Source organism: Halictus rubicundus, unplaced genomic scaffold (assembly GCF_050948215.1).
Source record: "Halictus rubicundus isolate RS-2024b unplaced genomic scaffold, iyHalRubi1_principal scaffold1209, whole genome shotgun sequence".
Lineage (NCBI taxonomy): Eukaryota > Metazoa > Arthropoda > Insecta > Hymenoptera > Halictidae > Halictus > Halictus rubicundus.
In genome coordinates, this window is record NW_027489750.1 from 4,648 (window position 1) to 25,007 (window position 20,360).

The 20,360-nt window shown below is 39.6% G+C and overlaps 1 protein-coding gene across 1 annotated transcript; it reads right to left on the bottom strand.

Moving 5' to 3' along the window:
* Positions 1-16,312: 16,312 nt before the first annotated feature.
* On the bottom strand, positions 16,313-18,560 carry LOC143364993 (uncharacterized). The gene is made up of 4 exons (XM_076805007.1): positions 18,511-18,560; positions 18,032-18,469; positions 16,647-17,185; positions 16,313-16,490 (listed from the first exon to the last, which is right to left on the bottom strand). Exons 1-4 carry the CDS (start codon positions 18,558-18,560, stop codon positions 16,486-16,488), a joined length of 1,032 nt encoding a protein of 343 aa, XP_076661122.1. The 3' UTR covers positions 16,313-16,485.
* Positions 18,561-20,360: the final 1,800 nt, after the last annotated feature.

The following is a 20,360-nucleotide window of genomic DNA, read 5'->3' on the forward strand; positions in this document are numbered from 1 at the left end:
AAAGAACCTTCAATATATGAGTATGTATATCGGAAAATTAGTCCAGAGAAGCTGCTATCAATCCTCAGCACATCAACTTGTATGGGTAAACCAGTGATAAATTACATCAGAAACCCTGATATCCCAGAGACCAACTATATAAAATCGATGAAGGTAATAGCGGGACAAAGGATCAATTCAGAAAGACAACAATGCCTGTCCCAAGGCCGAATTATCGCCCAGAGGAAGAGGTGTTAGAAGAATTCTACGGGCCTATAGATGGGATAGTACCGACCCACTATCCAGAAACATACCGGAACCTCCTGAATCTGTACTGTGTCGTCGCACCACGACAAGAGACGTCCTATATACCTCACTGAAATAGGATATGTCGTGCGTGTTATGGCCGCCTGATCAGAAGGGAACAATGGTATTGTGAAGAAGGAGGCTGGCACATCTTGTGTCAGCTAGATCCAGCCCAAACCTACTCCAAATATGGACTGCCCGCCGGGAATTTTCCGGACCGAGACGTACGGAGGAGACGTATGGACTACCGCCCCGAAGAGGAGGTATTGGAGGAATTTTATGGGCCGATAGATGGGGTAATACCACACCATTACCCTGAAACGTACCGGAATCTTCTAAATTTATACTGCGTGTGTACATCACAGCAAGAAGCATCGTACGTGTACCACCAAAATAGGATATGCCGGACATGTTATGGCCGCCTAACCCCAAGAGAGCACTGGTACTACGAGCAAGGGGCTGGCACATCGTGTGTCAGCTGAACCCGGCCCACACCTACTCCAAATGCCAAGACTGCGGTCGGCAACTAGGAAGGGTCCGTCAGGCATGGGAGTGCACGGAATGCATCGAAGAGAACTTCGAAATGAACGTGGACGAGTGATGACCTGATCCACACTGGCTACGCCCAAGAAGTAGTCACCCGATGGTGACAAGCGCACCCACACCATGTACACATTTTTTTTCTTCTCATCCGATTACATTTGGATCCTTCAGTGCAGGAATATTAGCAGTCCTTATAATCCTCAAATTTATAAAGGTGTCACGTCCGGTGGTTCGACCGCCAACGAATAAACCCTCAGATGAAGAATTATTATGAATTATTATGGACATCCGATGATGTCGCGCGAGGAGAAGTAAAAATAGGATTAAGATATATGTTAAAAATTCTACGCAGTAAGGTAGCACGAGAAACGTATCCAACTTATCTTCCTGCAAGACACGCAGATGAAGATCAGTTTTCACCCTGAGAAGAAACAGGAAAGGTGTCCAATTATGCCAAATTATAAGAAAAGACGCCGACTTCATGGTAAAAAGATCCTGTCGGCATACAGCTGACTAGTCAGGAGACATCAAGAAGATAAAAAGATGCAAGGTAGAGACTCCTGTGCCAGCATCTTTGAAAAACAAAGGACTGTCCATCTCATAAAAAGGGGGACCAACTCCTCAAATTCAGTTATAAACAGTCAGTCGGTCAGACAATCGTGAACAATCAGTTATTCAGTCATAGTCAATAGTCCAGTAACCTCTTTTGAAGTTAAAATAGTTCATTCAGTTGTTTCGCGACAAACCGTTTCAAAGACCAGTGTCAGCAGTCGGAGTATATTGTAACCGAATTCGAACCCGTGATCACGGTAATATTAATATTATTATTATTATTATCAAACTATTTATAAGCACTCCAGTATATGCGCTATATAAACCATATTTGTAAAATCAAATTTGTAATCTCTGATTCAGAACCACACTTTGAATAAATCAATAATATTGTTGTTTTCAAAATAAGGGTACAAAGTTATTTAAACGATCCTCAATTTCCCGAACCATAGCCGGTGTATGCAGGTAGGTTTGAAACTGCGTCCTATCCTCTTAAAATCGTAATTCATCCCACTCGGGACGTAACACTATCAAAGCTTGCAAAGGAGTATCTTTGTGTTATGGCAACATCTGTTCCTTCCGAAAGAGTATTCTCAAAGACTGGCGAAATAATTAGTAAAAAAAAAAAAAGAAATAGATTAAAAGACAATATAGTGAATAAAATATTGCTTCTTAATATGTACAAAATAAATCCTTCATTATGTCTATTTCGTATATTTTCGTTTTATCTACGTTTTTTTCTTGCCGAAATGTTCCAGTATTTCCACTCGCGGCATTTCTATACTCATGTCAGGTCGGAACTCACAGTCAAATTTAAAGCATCGAGATATTTGAAGGAATCATTTGGCAATCGATACATATAGTACAGAAACAACTTATAGTGATCATGAAAAAATTACTTCTGTGAATTTGATTGCAAAGTGGAAGAACATTGACCCCTTCGACTCGATACTTTCACAGGGTGTATTAAAGAAAGTTTGTTGTGCATTGTAGGTATTAACGAAAGAACCCTCCCCCGCCCTAAAGAACAAAGTCGGTCATTCAAAATAGGCAGAATTTTTCATCAAAATAGGCAGTTTTTTGCAAATATCTCGGAAAATCAAGATACCGCAGTACTGTGCGGACTAATGGCCTGTTTTTGGGCACTTCTCGTAATTTGGTTATTAATGTGTGTATATATATATATAAGGCGCTAAAACTCAAGGAACGTAAAGAATATATTTCGCAGAAGTTATAAGGGAATAGCAATCCCTAAGACCCGTATCCTATAAATTCCAAATTCAAGAAAACAAAATCTATTCAAATTAAAACATTGATAAAGAAATAATGAGGAAATACCTGCAAAATTACTTCTTAACCGTTGAAAACGAAACATGAGGCCCTGGGGTGACCGAGGAACCAGTGCGTGAGGTAAAGAGCGAACCAGCACTGCATCCGTTGGCGAACCTCACCCATTTGAAAACACTGAAAATAAATAATAACATGTATCACTCAATGAATACATATATAGAAACAACTTATAGTGATCATGAATAAATAACTTCTGTGAATTTGATTGCAAAGTGAAAAAACATTGACCACTTCGACTCAATAATTTCATACCTCCCTTCATATATTAATGTATATATATATATATAAGGCGCTAAAACTCATGGAACGTAAAGAATATATTTCGCAGAAGTTATAAGGGAATAGCAATCCCTAAGACCCGTATCCTATAAATTCCAAATTCAAGAAAACAAAATCTATTCAAATTAAAACATTGATAAAGAAATAATGAGGAAATACCTGCAAAATTACTTCTTAACCGTTGAAAACGAAACATGAGGCCCTGGGGTGACCGAGGAACCAGTGCGTGAGGTAAAGAGCGAACCAGCACTGCATCCGTTGGCGAACCTCACCCATTTGAAAACACTGGAAATAAATAATAACATGTATCACTCAATGAATACATATATAGAAACAACTTATAGTGATCATGAATAAATAACTTCTGTGAATTTGATTGCAAAGTGAAAAAACATTGACCACTTCGACTCAATAATTTCATACCTCCCTTCATATATTAATGTATATATATATAAGGCGCTAAAACTCATGGAACCTAAAGAATATATTTCGCAGAAGTTATAAGGGAATAGCAATCCCTAAGACCCGTATCCTATAAATTCCAAATTCAAGAAAACAAAATCTATTCAAATTAAAACATTGATAAAGAAATAATGAGGAAATACCTGCAAAATTACTTCTTAACCGTTGAAAAGGAAACATGAGACCCTGGGGTGACCGAGGAACCAGTGCGTGAGGTAAAGAGCGAACCAGCATTGCATCCGTTGGCCAACCTCACCCATTTGAAAACACTGGAAATAAATAATAACATGTATCCAACGGCAGAAGGTGAAGTTTCCAAGCTACTACACGCGGTAAGGAAAATAAATTGTAGGGACAACTTGAGAATAAATGAAGGGATCGTTTGCGGTGCAATTAGAAATTGTCTCTACCTGAAATACTTGCACTTGTGAAGACTTCATTCAACGTTGATGAACTCAATGGATACATATACAATAGTATATCATGAATAAATTTCTTCTGTGAATTTGATTGCAAAGTTCAAGAACATTGACCCCATCGACTCAATAATTTCATAGGGTGGATAATAAAAATTCCCTTGTAGATTGTTATGACACACAGCCATTTCCGAGGAAAGACCATTAGACCTGGGGATACTTTTACAAGGGTCTCGAGAAGGCCTAAGCATTTTTTATATACACGTTACCAGTTAAGGCCTAATCGTCACGGGTTAGGCATCCGCGTAGTGCGTGAGGGTTAGAGACCCTAAGGCAGACCCCTTGGGCCATCAGTTTGGGGACCCCTAATAAACATAGTTGCCAGATGACTGGAACAAAGTGACTCTTCTGCCAAGTCCTTGGAAAATCTAGCTTTTCCAAGGAAGCATTGTTCCCAAACTCGATGATCCTCGCCCTCATGGGACAAGGGGGTAATAAACCATAGGCACGTGCTGGCCACTTGGGCCCTTTTTTTCGTCACGCTGCTCTGGGGTCTGGCAATCGTCACGTGCTGGTCTAGGCACTTTCTCTACGCGTTTGACTTGGGGTGGGGACTTCCTCCACCACCAACAGGGGTTGCATACAAATGACTCCTCCCTCAAGTCAATCAGCAAGTGAGATTTCTTTCCCCCAAAAATGGGACCATCTCCCACTCTTCTCCAAAGTCACCACCGAGGTGAAGAGCGAGCTGACCCCAGAGCAGAAATTAGATACAAACTTGTTCTCAAAGGAAACCGAATAATCACCAGTCCGAATGTAAACTGTATATAGTCATTGTTCTAATAAACCAAAGTTGTTATTGCAAAGGAAGGTGTCGGGTCATTAATTCGACAAAATAACACGCAGAACCTCTCCTACAATTGCGAGAAACTGCACGACATAACATAGATTTTAATGAAAGAACTCTCCTCCATCCTAAAGAACAAATTCGGTCATTGAAAATAGGCAGAATTCGCAATGGAGACTCTGACAGTTTTTTGCAAATATCTCAGAAAATAAAGAGACCTCCGTACAGTGCGGACAAATGGTCTGTCTTCGGGCACTTCTCGTAATTTGGTTATTAATGTATATATTAATGTACAATAACCAGCAAAACTGAGTCTACACTATTTGAAGCAACATAACTTTTTAAAAATTAGATCAAATGACTTGAATTTTATTGAGAAGTTAGAAGGATTAGTTTATTAGACGAGGTGTAGGAAGGAATGGGAAGAGGTGGAAAGGTTGCAGGAGAGGTTTCTGAGGTGGGTCCTAGGAGTAGAGAGGTACGCACCGCGGTATATGGTGCGGTAACAGCTGCAGAGGGAGTTGTTGAGAGGGAGGGCGGGGTTGAGGGCATGGGGGTACCAGAAGAAGTTGAGGGTGGAAAAAGGGGGGGAGCTAGCTAGGTTGTGCTGGGAGCAGGGAAGAGGAAGGGGCAGAAGGGGAGGGGAGGTAGTAGGGTGGGTGAAGGAGTGACGGCGTTTTTGGGAAGAGAGGGGCTGGACAGCGGAGGAGGCGGAGGAGATGATGGAGGAGAGGATAGAGGCAGTGAGTGAGGAGATAGTGAAAGGGGAAAAGAAGAAGCAACAGGGGAGAGATGGGAAAAGATAGGAAGCGCAAGGTACAACATGTGGTACGGGAGGGTGAAGGGAGAGCGGATACCGGGGTATCTGAAGAAAGGCTGGGGAGAGAGCAGGTGGCAAAGGGTGGCCAGGTACAGGTTGGGAAACGAGATGAGAGGTGGAAAGTATTGGTTGGAGGAGGAGAAGAAAGTATGTAAGGTCTGTGGGTGAGAGGAGGAAACGTGGGAACATGTGTGGGAAATGTGTAAGGGAGGGTTGAGGGGAGTGGTTGGCAGGGGATGGTGGGGAAGTATTAGGGGATGAAGGAGGAGAGGAATGGATGAGGAAGGTGGATGAATGGAGGAAGAGCAGGAATGGAGAGATATGGGAGATGAAGTAAATGGAGAGAATGCATAGGAATGGAGTGAAAGAGAGAGCAGCCGAAAGAGGAGGTCCAGGAGGCATGGGAAGGATGGGTGAGGTGCAGGGAGGGGAGAGAGCAGAGAAGCATGTATGTGTGGGACAGGGAAAAATAATAACGCGGCGGATATTAGTGAAAGATCGTTCTCTCTCTCTATGGCGTGTTTTTAGGACACGTTTAATTAAGTTAGGGTAAGTTAGGATAAGTTTAAGGTTAAGATTGGGGTAAGAGGGAGATGTAATTAAAATTGTAACCCCGAGGGGAATCAATAATTGATATATATATTAGACGAGGTGTACAAAATTTTTGAAAAAAATTTTAATTGGTCGGAATCGCAAAAGAAATAGTAAAAGTTGGTTTTTTCAGCTTTTTTATCAGAGCCTGTATTGAAAATTTAAGGAATGTATTTGATTTGCTCGAATAAATTATATCTACGCTTAAAATTTCACAGATATTGGTTAATTCGATTACGAGTTATAAACGATTAAAAGTGTGGTTTTAAGTCGAAAATCATGAAAAACGGCAATTTTTCCACTTTTAAGCGTTTATAACTCGTAAACGAATTAACCAATATCGGTGAAATTTTCAGCATGGATGTAATTTACTCAAGCGAATCAAACACATTTTTTAAATTTTCAATACAGGCTCAGATAAAAAAGCTAAAAAAACCAACTGTTACTATTTCTTTTGCGATTCCGACCAATTCAAACTTTTTTCAAAAATTTTTTACACCTCGTCTAACAAACTAAACCTTCCAACTTCTCAATAAAATTCAAGTCATTTGATCAGATTTTTAAAAAGTTATGTTGGCTCAAATAGTGTAGACTCAGTTTTGCTGGTTAGTGTATGTATATAAAGCGAGAAAACTCAAGGAACGTAAAGAATATATTTCGCAGAAGTTACAAGGGAATAGCAATCCCTAAGACCCATATCCTATAAATTCCAAATTCAAGGTAACAAGATCTATTCAAATTAAAACATTAATAAAGAAATAATGAGAAAATACCTGTGAAATTTCTTCTTAACTGTTGAAAACAAAACACGAGGCCCTGGGGTGACCGAGGAACCAGTCAGTGAGGTGAACAGCGAACCCACATTGCATCCAATGGCCGGCCTCACACTTGAAAACACTGAAAATAAATAATAACATGTATTCAACGGCAGAAGGTAAAGTTTTTAAGCTACTACACGCGGTAAGGAAAATAAATTATAGGGACAACCTGAGAATAAATGAAGGGATCGTTTGCGGTGCGATTAGAAATTGTCTCTACCTGAAATACATCCACTTGTGCACTTCATTCAACGTTTATAAACTCAATGAATAGATATATAGAAACAACTTATAGTGATCATGTATAAATAACTTCTGTGAATATGATTGCAAAGTGAAAAAACATTGACCACTTCGACTCGATAATTTCATACCTCCCTTCATATATTAATGTATATATATATAAGGCGCTAAAACTCATGGAACCTAAAGAATATATTTCGCAGAAGTTATAAGGGAATAGCAATCCCTAAGACCCGTATCCTATAAATTCCAAATTCAAGAAAACAAAATCTATTCAAATTAAAACATTGATAAAGAAATAATGAGGAAATACCTGCAAAATTACTTCTTAACCGTTGAAAAGGAAACATGAGACCCTGGGGTGACCGAGGAACCAGTGCGTGAGGTAAAGAGCGAACCAGCATTGCATCCGTTGGCCAACCTCACCCATTTGAAAACACTGGAAATAAATAATAACATGTATCACTCAATGAATACATATATAGAAACAACTTATAGTGATCATGAATAAATAACTTCTGTGAATTTGATTGCAAAATGGGAGAACATCGACTCGATAATTTCATAGGGTGGATAATAAAAATCTCCTTGTACATTTTAACCAAAGAACCCTCCCGCGCCCTAAAGAACAAATTCGGTCATTCAAAATAGGCAGAAGTTTACATCAAAATAGACAGTTTTTGCAAATATCTCGGAAAATAAAGAGACCGCCGTACTGTGCGGACAAATGGCCTGTTTTCGGGAAAATTTATCAAAATGTATACTCCAAACCTAATCGCCATAATACGTACTTACAACACACGGCACTGACACGAATGGCTGCTCTGAAGTGAATACTGGCCGACGCTTGCGAGCGAATGTTCGATGGCATTCCTTCGACCGCCTTCGGAACCGATCTTCGCTTCTTTCTCTGCAGCTTCCCGTGGACCGTCGCCGCGCCGCCGCGTATACAATGTATGTTGGCGGTTCGTCGGCGTGCTTGCCGCTGCGCGATGCCCAGGCTGCCACATGTCCATTTTCATCTGTCTTTTTCGGCGGTTTATTTGACTTCGAATAATTTCCGGAGGCGCGTTCGAATGCTGTAACGAGGACAGAGCAGTCAAAGACTGGCGCGCGCGTTGCAATGTATGTGGTTGTATCGCCCAATGACAAAGCAAGGATCAAATAAAACTCTAGTCTATATATAGACACTTATGAATCGTAGTTCTTTTTAGACCTTTGAAATTTTGAATCATTTCATTTTTGGTTTAATTTAGCTTCACACATGAATTTATTGACTCTGTTGTAAACATTTATTTCATAATAAAAAAAGAGAGACCGAGGTGTGTGCATGAATAATAGTGGTAAAGTATTTTTAAGTTATAACATTCGCAAAACATCGTATCCGGACCTAATCTAATCATACATTATCATTATTAGGATCATACTCTTATGCAAATGCACGTAGACTTTTTGACAGTGATACTGAAATAAATGTAATGTAACAATTACAATTTTTATTCTGTTATAACGTCTGACACCTGATCGTTCCATACTCCGGGTAAAAAAAAACATGTCCACTTAGGACCCTCCTCCCTATAAATATCCAACATTTAATAAAATTGAAAGATTCCCTTTTCAGTTCCTTTCTTATTCGTTATCCAACACGCCGGTGTTTCCATCTCGTATTCATCAGTCAGCTACACATCTGTAGGTAATACCATACCACAGACGAGGTATAGGAGTAGACCAATCACCCAATGTATTATTCTGTCTCACGCTCGGGGGGCTCTAGAGCCCCCGTACTATTCCGTGTCACATCCTACCGTATCATCCAGAACTAATATTGTGGAACCGATATTCTACAATGGCGCTGTTGCTGATATAATTTTAAATCTCATGTCGAGGATTCATATGATGAATGAAACAAAAGAATGTTGTTTCCTCTTAATTCCATTACGGCTGACACGCGAGTGCATCGAAGGAGACGTAATGTAATAATAATAATAACGTAACGTCTCCGGCTGAGAATATTTTGGTCCCGGATCGAATCCCGCATGGAACGATTTTTTTTTCGTTAAACACTTTTTTCTTGTTCTTTCTACTACATCAGTCGTCTTCCCTGTGCAATTACAACTACAACAGTGTAATAACATAATTATAAAAAATTAAATTAGTTCAATATTAGCCAAAAGTAAGAATGTAGTTTAAATTTAATTAAATAAAATACGACGTTGATATCATTAATTTCATTTGACTATTTAATAGCTACTTATTCAATGTACTTCTGATATTGCTTTTCATTCGCAGCATATATATTCTAATAAATTTAATTATTTGGGATTGATAAAAGATTGAACAACAATATTTATAATAACTAGTTTTGAACATTTTTTAAGGGTAATTAAATTTAAAAAACAAAAAGAATGATTTAAAAATACAAAATATATTTCAGTATATACCATTAAACCCGATTCTTTTTAATTTTTTCAGTTTAAATTTTACTTTGGTATTGTTCCGTCACAAGACAAAACAAATATTTCAATATAACCAAACATCTGGGTGGCAGACTTCGGCCTACCTCCAGTTTATCATGTTTGTAATGCACTAGCATTTATGGTAGCGGCCCGGGACAAAATTTACAACACTTTACCGGGCGCAGGTTTATAACGCCTTTCCGGACCCATCGAGTGAGGGTACCGCGCGTCCACCTCGGCACAAGGTTACCCTCCCTTTGGCAATGGTAGGCGCCAACGAAGATCAATGACAATGATTGACCAATCACGAACAAATTAGAAGACAGAGATTCTTAGACCCCACCCACACCGAGATTAGCTGCAAGGAGTGAAGAGACGACAAGACCAGTCAACCAACTAGCCTCAAATAAACAAGTATTCCTCCGAGCAACCGTAGAGTCGTAGTCCACCAGAGCAGCAGCGGTCGTAGTATCCGCGTATTTCTTTTTATTTCTTCGGTTCTGTTAACGTCAGAGTCGATAGTGCAAACCGACACGGACAAGAGTGTCCCTTGCACTGCATTCCAGACAGAGTTGGGCACTATTTAGATAACAAATTATTTAAATAAGGATTCGAATCAAAGATATTTTATCTTTATTCGTTATTCGAAAGTTCGAATAAAAAAAGTATCTCTGTCGAATAAATAATTTTATTAGACGAGAATTTATCGGACGAATAGAGAGAATTTTTTTTATTCGAAGCGGATTTATTCGAACTTGGAATAAATTTTCATCTTTTATCTGTATCTTTTATTCAAAGGCTTCGGATAAATCTTCGAATAACTTTTGCCAGCTCGAATAAGCGGCGACGAGGTCCGACGAACGCCGATCTTCAAAGACCCAGCGACTGACAAACGGTATACAATGTAAGCAGATGGAGAATCGCGCACGAATGAAAGTTCAAACTTTTAGATTTTTCAATATACCTCCATAAAATTGCGGCGAGTGAATTGAGGGGCTTTTCCTGATGAAAATGAGTCCAAACTCGAGTGTAATCGAACAATTTTATTGATACGTAATGTTACGATAAAAATTAAAATCTTGTTGAAGATAATCCAAATGATGTCGTGTTTGGACTCATTTTCATCTGGATAAGCTCTACAACTTATTCGTATTAAAAATACTATTCGCATTAACACTATTCCTACCGAAACTTCGCGTATACCTATTTCTACCGCGACCGGTCAAATGACCGGTCTGTAGCACAACTTATATTTTTTAATATAGAATGAAGATAATAGCCAATTTGACAGTATAAAAATATAGTTTCTTTTATTTAGGAGTATATAATGTATATTTTATTCGTTTTCACCGCATAATATTTCGTTTACTATACCCTGTTGGGCCTGATGTTCCCCTAAACATATTATGAATAGGTGCTCTTCCAGGATTAGACCCTTCTTTTACTTCTTGCCAAACAGTTCCGTCTATAGCAGTTTCGATTACCTCTTCCTCATTCTCGCTATCGGAAGTAACTAAAAATCTCCTTCTCTTTCGTCCTCTACGTACGTTCGAAACATTCCCTTCGTCCTCATCGGTGTTCGAGTCGTTCTCAAATAGATCATAATTTTCCGTATTGTCATTTGCAATATCAAAAATTTCGAACGTCTTTACATTTTGGGAATGAATATTCAAGGGATAAAATAAAAACTAAAATATAAAAATGTAAATCAAGATGGATAAAAAAATGAACAAAAGATAAAATGTGAAACTTGCTACGAAGTATTGTTGGTTTGTTCACTTTTTTGAAAATGACACTTATAACGCGTAATACAATAGAAAATAAAAGTAGAATAATAATAGAATAAAAATACAAAATAGTAAAAGACTGCCGAATATGCTCCTTGTAACTTTCACGTTTTGATGCTCTCTGTCCAGCTCACGAGACTTTACTGATTTGAATTCGTGAGAAGACGTCTAGGCATCTCCTTCGGCTATGATTTTATTTATTTTACAGTCATAGTAGATAAGACGGTGTAAGAAAATCCGAGGTTCTGGACCGCTTCGGATACCAATCAAGCAAATAAAGACCGCGAGGCCGATAGGCGAGCGAGGACTGTAAGCACTTTTCGGCTAAAATCATGCCACAACTGCATTACCTTCCGTTTGTAACGACTTTATAGTTTCGGAATTGAGTCTTTGAAAGAATACTATTACAAAAAGATATAAATCGATCTACCGGTCAAATGACCGGTCGTGGTAGGTAAGACAGACTACAAATTTTTCTCAGAAAATAAACAATAAAAAAAGAAGTAAATATTGAAAAATGTATTATACGCATATTGTAGGAAAAGTCGTGAAGTTTAAAGGCGATTCAACTACGTTGTATATAGGAAATTCTAATCGAAATTTTAAAAACGGTCATTTGACCGGTCGCGGTAGGAGTTTGGACTCATTTTCTTCAGGAAAAGCCCCTAACAATTCACTCGTCACAATTTTATGAAGGTATATTGAAAAATCTAAAATTTGAACTTTCATTCGATGCGGGTTTCGATGGCGGACGAAAAGATTCTCAGCCGGAGACGTTTTACGGCCTTTTTTTTTTTTTTTATCGTGAGGAAATGTTTTATACATACCCCGACTCCCTGGGGGAAGCCGGGGTTATGTGGGATTCTCTCCGGGGGGCGAAGCCCCCGGAGACTACCCACTAAAACCTCACGCCCACCTAAGCTACACGGGAGGTGCCTGGATCACGCGAGTACTCAACAGGACACCTCCCAGCTATCATCATACCCCGGGGGAGGGGTTAACCTCCCCCACTGCCTACGCTATAAGACCCCGGGCGGAGGGACCCGCCCGGTGTCCCCATCCCTGGAGCCTTCGGATTGGGCTTCCCGAGCCCCAGCTCGGTCCACCCACAGCTCCCGGAGTCTTCGTGCCCCGCTCGGGGCCGGTATCCCGAAGGAACCAGCCCCGGCCGAGGCAAGAAGACGCCGCCACCGGAAGGAAGGGCCGTCGGAGGCGTGATCCGGCACGCCCCGACCCTTCCTCACCCAATACCCCCCACGGATCCCCCTCCCCAATCGGGGAGGGACGGACCGACACCCCCCTACACCGGGGAACTAACCCGGGGGGACGTTTTACGGCCTGCACCAACCGAAACTGTTGAGAGTCAGAGTTATATATTGAAATGTAACGCAAATAAAATATTTTATACTGCAGTTTTAAGTTTCTACACTGTTTTCCTCAATATAAAAATGTTCAATATTACATAATACACCTACAAAACGATCAGGAGGCATCGAAACAATTGATTTTTTTTTTAACGACGATGCAATTTATAAAAAAATAAGAAAAATTGTTTCAGTATTATCTAACTACTGAATTTTTATAAAACTGGTATCTCGGAAACTTCAATTCGAAATGTGCACTTTCTTCAAATGATTGGACAATTCAATTATCCAATTTTCTTAAACATGTTTGTATAATCTGGAAAATCTTTAAAAATTACACATTAATAATCACGATGAGACACAAATAACATAATAACATAAACGTGGTCAACTGAAAACTTCGATATAAAATCGGCAATTTTATGCTTTCGGATTTATTTAAAAATCTATTTTGCAGCCAAAAATTCTGAAAAAGTCTCAGTCGTGTATGATATTAGGTAGAATATTCAAGAATTCTTTCGTAATTTTTTGTTGAGAATGGTACGACTAAAAATTAATTTGGTTTGGAGACACTTTTGACCATCTTATCTGTCTTTGTCTTAAAAATCAACAAAAAAAATTATTTAAAAAATATATAACATATTTCAGTATACGCCATTAAACCCGATCTTTAAAAAAGATTTCTAGTCCAAATTTCGCATTGATATCTTTTTTAGTTTAAATGTTGTAGCAAAATGTGCGCCTCGCCGAACCACGAATCGATTGTGCTAATCGATTGCGGCTCAGGCGCTCGAAACTTTGGTAACGTGAATTCGGTGGAACGCGTCGAACAGTCGAGCAGGCAGCTCACACGGACAGAATAGAGATACGCTTGTGTGTAGCGCGTGCATAGTAGAAGCAACGTAAAGGCTCGTACAGACCTGAAGATTTCGACGAACATTGCGCCGAACGGCGCGCCGAACAGCGAACGAAACGCAAAATCGACATTCATTTCGGCGAACCGAACGGCGCGATCTTGCGTTTCGTTCGCTGTTCGGCGCAATGTTCGTCGAAATGTTCAGGTCTGTACGAGCCTTAAGGAGACGACGGTACGAGAGCCAACCCTTCACGTGGGACGGCGAACAGTGGTGCCAAGGCGGCAAAAAATCCTTTTTATAAATTTTCGATTTTTATAAAAAAAAATTATTTTTGTATAGCCTAATAGTACGTGCATGATGTGCCAGTCAGATTTTTGAAAAATTTTTTTTTACGGAGATATACGCATGGTAAATAACCATTTCCTCGCTCCTGAGAATTCATCAGTTTTCAGTGCGATAGTTATGTAATTACTCCGCCTATAATTGAATACTTAGGGGTCTACAAATCATATGGGTTATTGCAAATGGCTTCAACTATTAACTGGTAAAAAAAATTTTTCCAAAAAACGTTGTTTAACACTAAGTAATATGGACTAACCTGAATTCCCTTTGCGTTACGCTCATTTTTTATTTATGGAGGAATACAAAAAATCCTTTGAATAGCTTCGATTTGGAACTAATCGTTTTGGCAAGTTATAATATTGATCTAGCTTTGTGCAAAAAATCATGAGATACTTCGAGATGCTTTCGTCGCAATTTAAGTTCAAATATCAACTTTCGGAATTTCCAAGAATGAATCGCGTGTATGTCACGATTATTTGATGTTTCAGGTGGAATTTTTAAGGGATACATATCAGATAATAAAAAAAAATGACATTCATACATATAAAAAAATATTTAATAACAATTTTTTATGTTAAATAAACAAAGTTTTCGTTCACTGGACCACTGTCGCAAAAATGCAACAGGTATTTTTTGGTAGTGCTCCAATGAACGCTATAAAAATAATTTATGTAAGATAAAAAAAATTGTTATTAAATATTTTTGTATACATGAAAAATTAATAAATCATATGCACTTCACATTTTTCTTTATTAATTAGAAATATTCCTAAAAAATTTCACCTGGAAAATCAAATAATCGTAGCTTCCGCACGATTCACTCTTGGAAATTCTGAAAGTTGATATTTAAACTTAAATTGTGACGAAAGGGTCTCATGAATTTTTGCACAAAGTTAGATCAATATTACACCTTGCCAAAACGATTAGTTCCAGACCAAAATCTATTAAAGGATTTGTTTTATGCTTCCATAAATAAAAAATGGGCAGAAAACAGAGATTTTCGATTAGCCCATATTACTTAATATTAACAACTTTGTGCAAAAAGTTTTTGCCAAATAAGCGTTGTAACTGTGGTAATCTTTCCACAGATTTTCAAACAAATTCGTTGGATAGTTTCATTTTACAGATTTTTTGCCGCTTTTTGGCCATTTGGCACCACTGTGCGGCGTCACGCTGTTATGCCGCAGGAAGGGGTAGATGAAGAGTATCCTCGAATAAACTCCAAACTCTTCTAGCACAACTTAGGTTTATTTGGGAATAGGTCGCCAAGCAAGAATACAAAGCGATTTTGTACACGACGAATAACTTTGTAACAAACGAGTCGACTGACGGGTTACGTGTAACTTCTTCTCTGTGTGTGTGTCTGTCCGCGCCCTTTCGCAGGGCCTTATATAAGGGTACAACTATGGAAGTTTGGTGGGGATGGATGACACTAGCACTTAGAGATAGGGAATGACGTGGAGGTCGGAATTTTCGCAGGGTTGGACTTTAATCTGAAATCTCAGTACCAGTGAGTAATTTGCCTTAGTCTAGTAGATGAGAAAGCCCGTGAGTTCTGACTCATCTATTTGTCTGACTTATCTATAGAGAATAGATAAGTCTGGTAGTCTCGCATAACAACGCGATTCTGGCATCACGACTGAACAAGTGTGATCGAGCTCGATGAATGCGGTAGTGTTTGTACGTGTCGTACTGTTATGCCGCAGGAAGGGGTAGATGAAGAGTATCCTCGAATAAACTCCAAACTCTTCCAGCACAACTTAGGTTTATTTGGGAATAGGTCGCCAAGCAAGAATACAAGCGATTTTGTACACGACGAATAACTTTGTAACAAACGAGTCGACTGACGGGCTACTTGTAACTTCTTCTCTGTCTGTCTCTCTCTCTCTCTCTCTCCGCGCCCTTTCGCAGGGCCTTATATAAGAGTACAACTATGGAAGTTTGGTGGGGATGGATGACACTAGCCCTTAGAGATAGGGAATGACGTGGAGGTCGGAGTTTTCGCAGGGTTGGACTTTAACATGAAATCTCTGTACCGGTGAGTAATTTTGCCTTAGTCTAGTAGATGAGAAAGCCCGTGAGTTCTGACTCATCTATTTGTCTGACTTATCTATAGAGAATAGATAAGTCCGGTAGTCTCGCATAACATCCCCTTCCTTATTTTAAAAGAATATACCTTGGTAAGGTATGTTCTTTTTACAAGATTGGTTTGAGTACGGTTTTACGCTTTGACGGTTTTACATAAATTGGTACGGGTTCGTCGCTAACTTCATCGACAGTGAATGCTTGGTCATTTTGAGGTTTTGATGTGAACCTGACAGAATACTGAGGTGACGGTGTCGTTACATTTTCGTTATAAACGTGGGTACCTCCTGTATTGAAACAGTTTACATACTGATTGCAAGGTTTGAAGCATAAACTTATGAGTTTCCAGACTTTTAATTTGCATAATACATATAATAGAGCTAGTAGGATTAAACTAACGGTGATAATTTTAAGTGTGGTCCAGATGGTTTCGGTTATACCTAAAGATATGTGATGAATTAAAATATCTTCTTCTTCTTTACACGTTTAGAGTAAAGTTGTATCCAGATGGGATTTAGAATTTTGATGATGGATATTTGATATTTCCTACTTTCTGGGAATATATGAATTGCTTGCGCTATACATTGGTCTTGAAATGATGAAGTGAGAACTGGAGTCGTTCTTTCACAAATTCGGATTTTCTCGAAGATTTTACATTTGTGAATATCCATAGACTCGACAGGGCTGTAGTATTTAGTTGTGCTGTCTAGTAGTATATATCGAACAGTTATGCTAACTACATACATTAGTTTGTCCCGAATAAGGGGGATTGGTACTAGTTGATAAAGGTTATATTGTTCTGGTTCAAGAATTGGAATTTTCATTTCAAAGCAAAGTTGTGTATCATGTAAGACAAAAGTATTAACTTCGATGACTCGTTGATATAGGAAGGCTGATTCTTTCGTGGCAGGAAATAGCATCCTTTCAGCTCCAAATTTGGATTCAATGCTTTTTAGAATTGTTACTAAGTCTACTGAATTTAGCAATGTGGGGTCCAATTTTCCTTGGATTCCATTGTTGATTAAACTTCTGAGTTTGTGTGTTAATTCCCCGTATTCAGTTACAAGTTCAGATAATAAAGTTGCTGTACTGAGTTGAATTTGTCGCTGTTCTATCTTATCTGTAACCTGATAGATTGCTTCAGTGGTTACATTTATGAATGATTGAATTCTATCACGATAATTGGAAAAGTCTTTAACAATGCCTTTTACAATGGTTGTTTCTTTATCTAGGTGTACGGCTAAACTTTTACTATCTGTATAAAGTTTATCAAGTTCCGAATCGTAATATTCGGCGTCCTTTTGACTAAGGGTTCCGAATAATACATTGGCTAAATCTCCAATGGGATTCAACCAACCACGTTTTACATGTTTACTTCTATTAGGTAAAGTTATGCCTATACTGTATAACATACGCCATTTTTCGTTAATATCGCGGTTAAAACGTTCGTGTAGGAGACGATAAGTTTGATTAATTACCGGATTTCTACTAAGTGCATCAGCGTTAGAATTCAAACATCCCTTTTTGTATTGAATCTCGTAATCATACTCTTCTAAAATGATCCTCCATCGCGTCTGCATGGCAGTTGGGTTTTTCATGTTATTTAGCCATTTCAGTGGCTGATGATCAGTAATTATAACGAACTTTCGACCATATGAGTAGGGGCGGAAGTGCTTTACACTCCAAACCATGGCAAGCATTTCGCGATCCGTGGTTGAATATTTTTGCTCAGCTTCGTTTAGGGTCCGACTTGCAAAGCTGATTGGTTTTTCTTTTCCGCTCTCATCTTTTTGTGCCAGTACCGCTCCTAAAGCTTCACCGGATGCATCAGTAGATAAAATGAATTGTCTTTTAAAATCTGGGTACATGAGTACACGATCTCCGCAAAGTTCTGTCTTCAGATGTTGAAAAGATTCCTCTTGTTGTTGCTTCCACTCGAAGTTCCTGTCCTTTCTCAGAAGCGTATTCATTGGTTTAGCTAACTGCGAGAAATTTGGGATAAATCTCCGGTAATATCCTGCCAATCCTTGGAACTGCTTGACATATATAGGGGCTTCATCTGTGACAGGTATGCTATGCTCGGTCAGTTTTGTCATAGGCAGTGCGTCGCCTGGCAAAGCAAGGATGTCCTCAAACTCTCGCGATACCTTCCTGACTAATTCAATAGCTTTCGGATCTGTCAAATGGGCTACCCGTGTATTTTCGTCTAATAATTTTAAACGTTTTTCTCGACCCTCAATCGAGTCCTTACTAAAATGTAGGATCCTATGCAAAGTACCTGTTAGTTCTATCGTCCTATGCTTGGTATCTATCTTGGCTTCCTCCCCCTCAAGGAACGGCATGCCGAGTAACCCGTCTTCTTCTATAGGAAAACTATCTGGTACTATTGCTAAAATATGTTCACGATTTCCTACTGTAAGTTTAGCTTCTCTGGTTGAGACGACTTCTCTATCATCAATTCCATAAAAACGATTGATTCGCGCTCGTGTAGGTAAAACAACTGCTGCTGCTGCTTTTATTAAATTTATTCTCGCTCCTGTGTCTAGGAGGAATACTCGACTTGACCTGCTTTGTCCCATTCGGAGAGCAATTGTAATGTTTCCTCGATTTGTAATTCCTCGGTCAGATCCCGTGGGTTTGTTGACTGTATAAACCTGTCTTGATTCTTTCGTTCTCCTGAGCAAAACGCGTTGTTCGTCCGTTGACCGAAAGGAGCTGTCACTTTCATCATCTCTGATTCTAACGTTTACAGGTTCTAGTGGTACTGAAGTTTCCCCATGTCGTAGTTCGTCGATTTCTTTCCGTTGCTCTTCGCAGAGAGTCATTAATTTAAGACATTTTCTCAGTAGTTCAGCCATTTGTTGTTCAAGGCTGCTTCTAACAGGGCTCGCGGGTCGACTCATTTTCTCGAGAGTTTTATGAATAAAACTATGTAACGACTCGCTGCTATCACTTTCGGTGTGAATTTCTGATTTCGGGTTCCAATATGTGTGAAAAGGCATTCACTTACCCGAATAGAATTTTCATAATCGTCTTATATCCTTCCAGATTTCGTCTTGTCGCCTTGTTGACCTCGGTCTTCTTGCTGAATTGCGGCCTATCCCACCGCTGCCACCAAAAATTAGTCCTCTGTTATGCCGCAGGAAGGGGTAGATGAAGAGTGTTCGAAATCACTGCAGGCGTTACCGAGAATCTCGGTAACGCAAACATCATTTCTTGTGCCATAGTTTTTGCGACCTAATCCGCAGGCGAGCGGCCTCGGTGCGACCGTGTCTCGGCGTTGACAATAGCCAGCTGATCGAGCACGGCGCCGAGACCGGGTGAACGCACTCAGACGTAAACTTTGTGTTTACTTCTAAACGTTTACTTGTCGCGTGAGCCACCGTTCCCATAATCCAAAATATCAAATCCGTCACCCACCGTCCTTGTTTCCTGTGCAGTAGCGGCCGTTAGGGCATTGCCCTCGTGCGCTAGCTAACGTTCGACACTGCCAAATCCTTTGTCATTTTCAAAAACCCCACTCCTTATTCCTTCCGACGCCGGTGGCCACGCATAGTATAAATAACCCGCGATAACCGCGAAACGAGGTCTTTAGACACGCTCGATCGCTCGATCACAGTCTCGCTTTACTTTCGTTTATTCGTGCGCTCCACGACACTTCACTCTCCCAAATCGTGCGCTTCACGATTTGCGCGTTACATCTCCGACTACTATCTATTCTCCGCTTTCGTGTACCTCTGCACTTCACCGCTATCTTGTATTCTTTCCGCTTTATTCTTAATACATTATTTATTATTTCATACAGTCCACTATTATTCTCTACCTGTCTCTATCGCAACCTATACCTCTTTCCTTTCGCTATAGTTCCAAACAAAGAGTATCCTCGAATAAACTCCAAACTCTTCCAGCACAACTTAGGTTTATTTGGGAATAGGTCGCCAAGCAAGAATACAAGCGATTTTGTACACGACGAATAACTTTGTAACAAACGAGTCGACTGACGGGCTACTTGTAACTTCTTCTCTGTCTGTCTCTCTCTCTCTCCGCGCCCTTTCGCAGGGCCTTATATAAGAGTACAACTATGGAAGTTTGGTGGGGATGGATGACACTAGCCCTTAGAGATAGGGAATGACGTGGAGGTCGGAGTTTTCGCAGGGTTGGACTTCAACATGAAATCTCTGTACCGGTGAGTAATTTTGCCTTAGTCTAGTAGATGAGAAAGCCCGTGAGTTCTGACTCATCTATTTGTCTGACTTATCTATAG

Coding starts and splice junctions, on each gene's coding strand:
- LOC143364993 (XM_076805007.1), bottom strand. CDS start 18,560: ATGGAATTGATGATAGAGAAGTCGTCTCAACCAGAGAAGCTAAACTTA. Junction 18,470..18,510: donor CCAGAGAAGCTAAACTTACA/GTAGGAAATCGT, acceptor AGTACCAGATAG/TTTTCCTATAGAAGAAGACG. Junction 17,186..18,031: donor AGAAAGGACAGGAACTTCGA/GTGGAAGCAACA, acceptor AATTCAACTCAG/TACAGCAACTTTATTATCTG.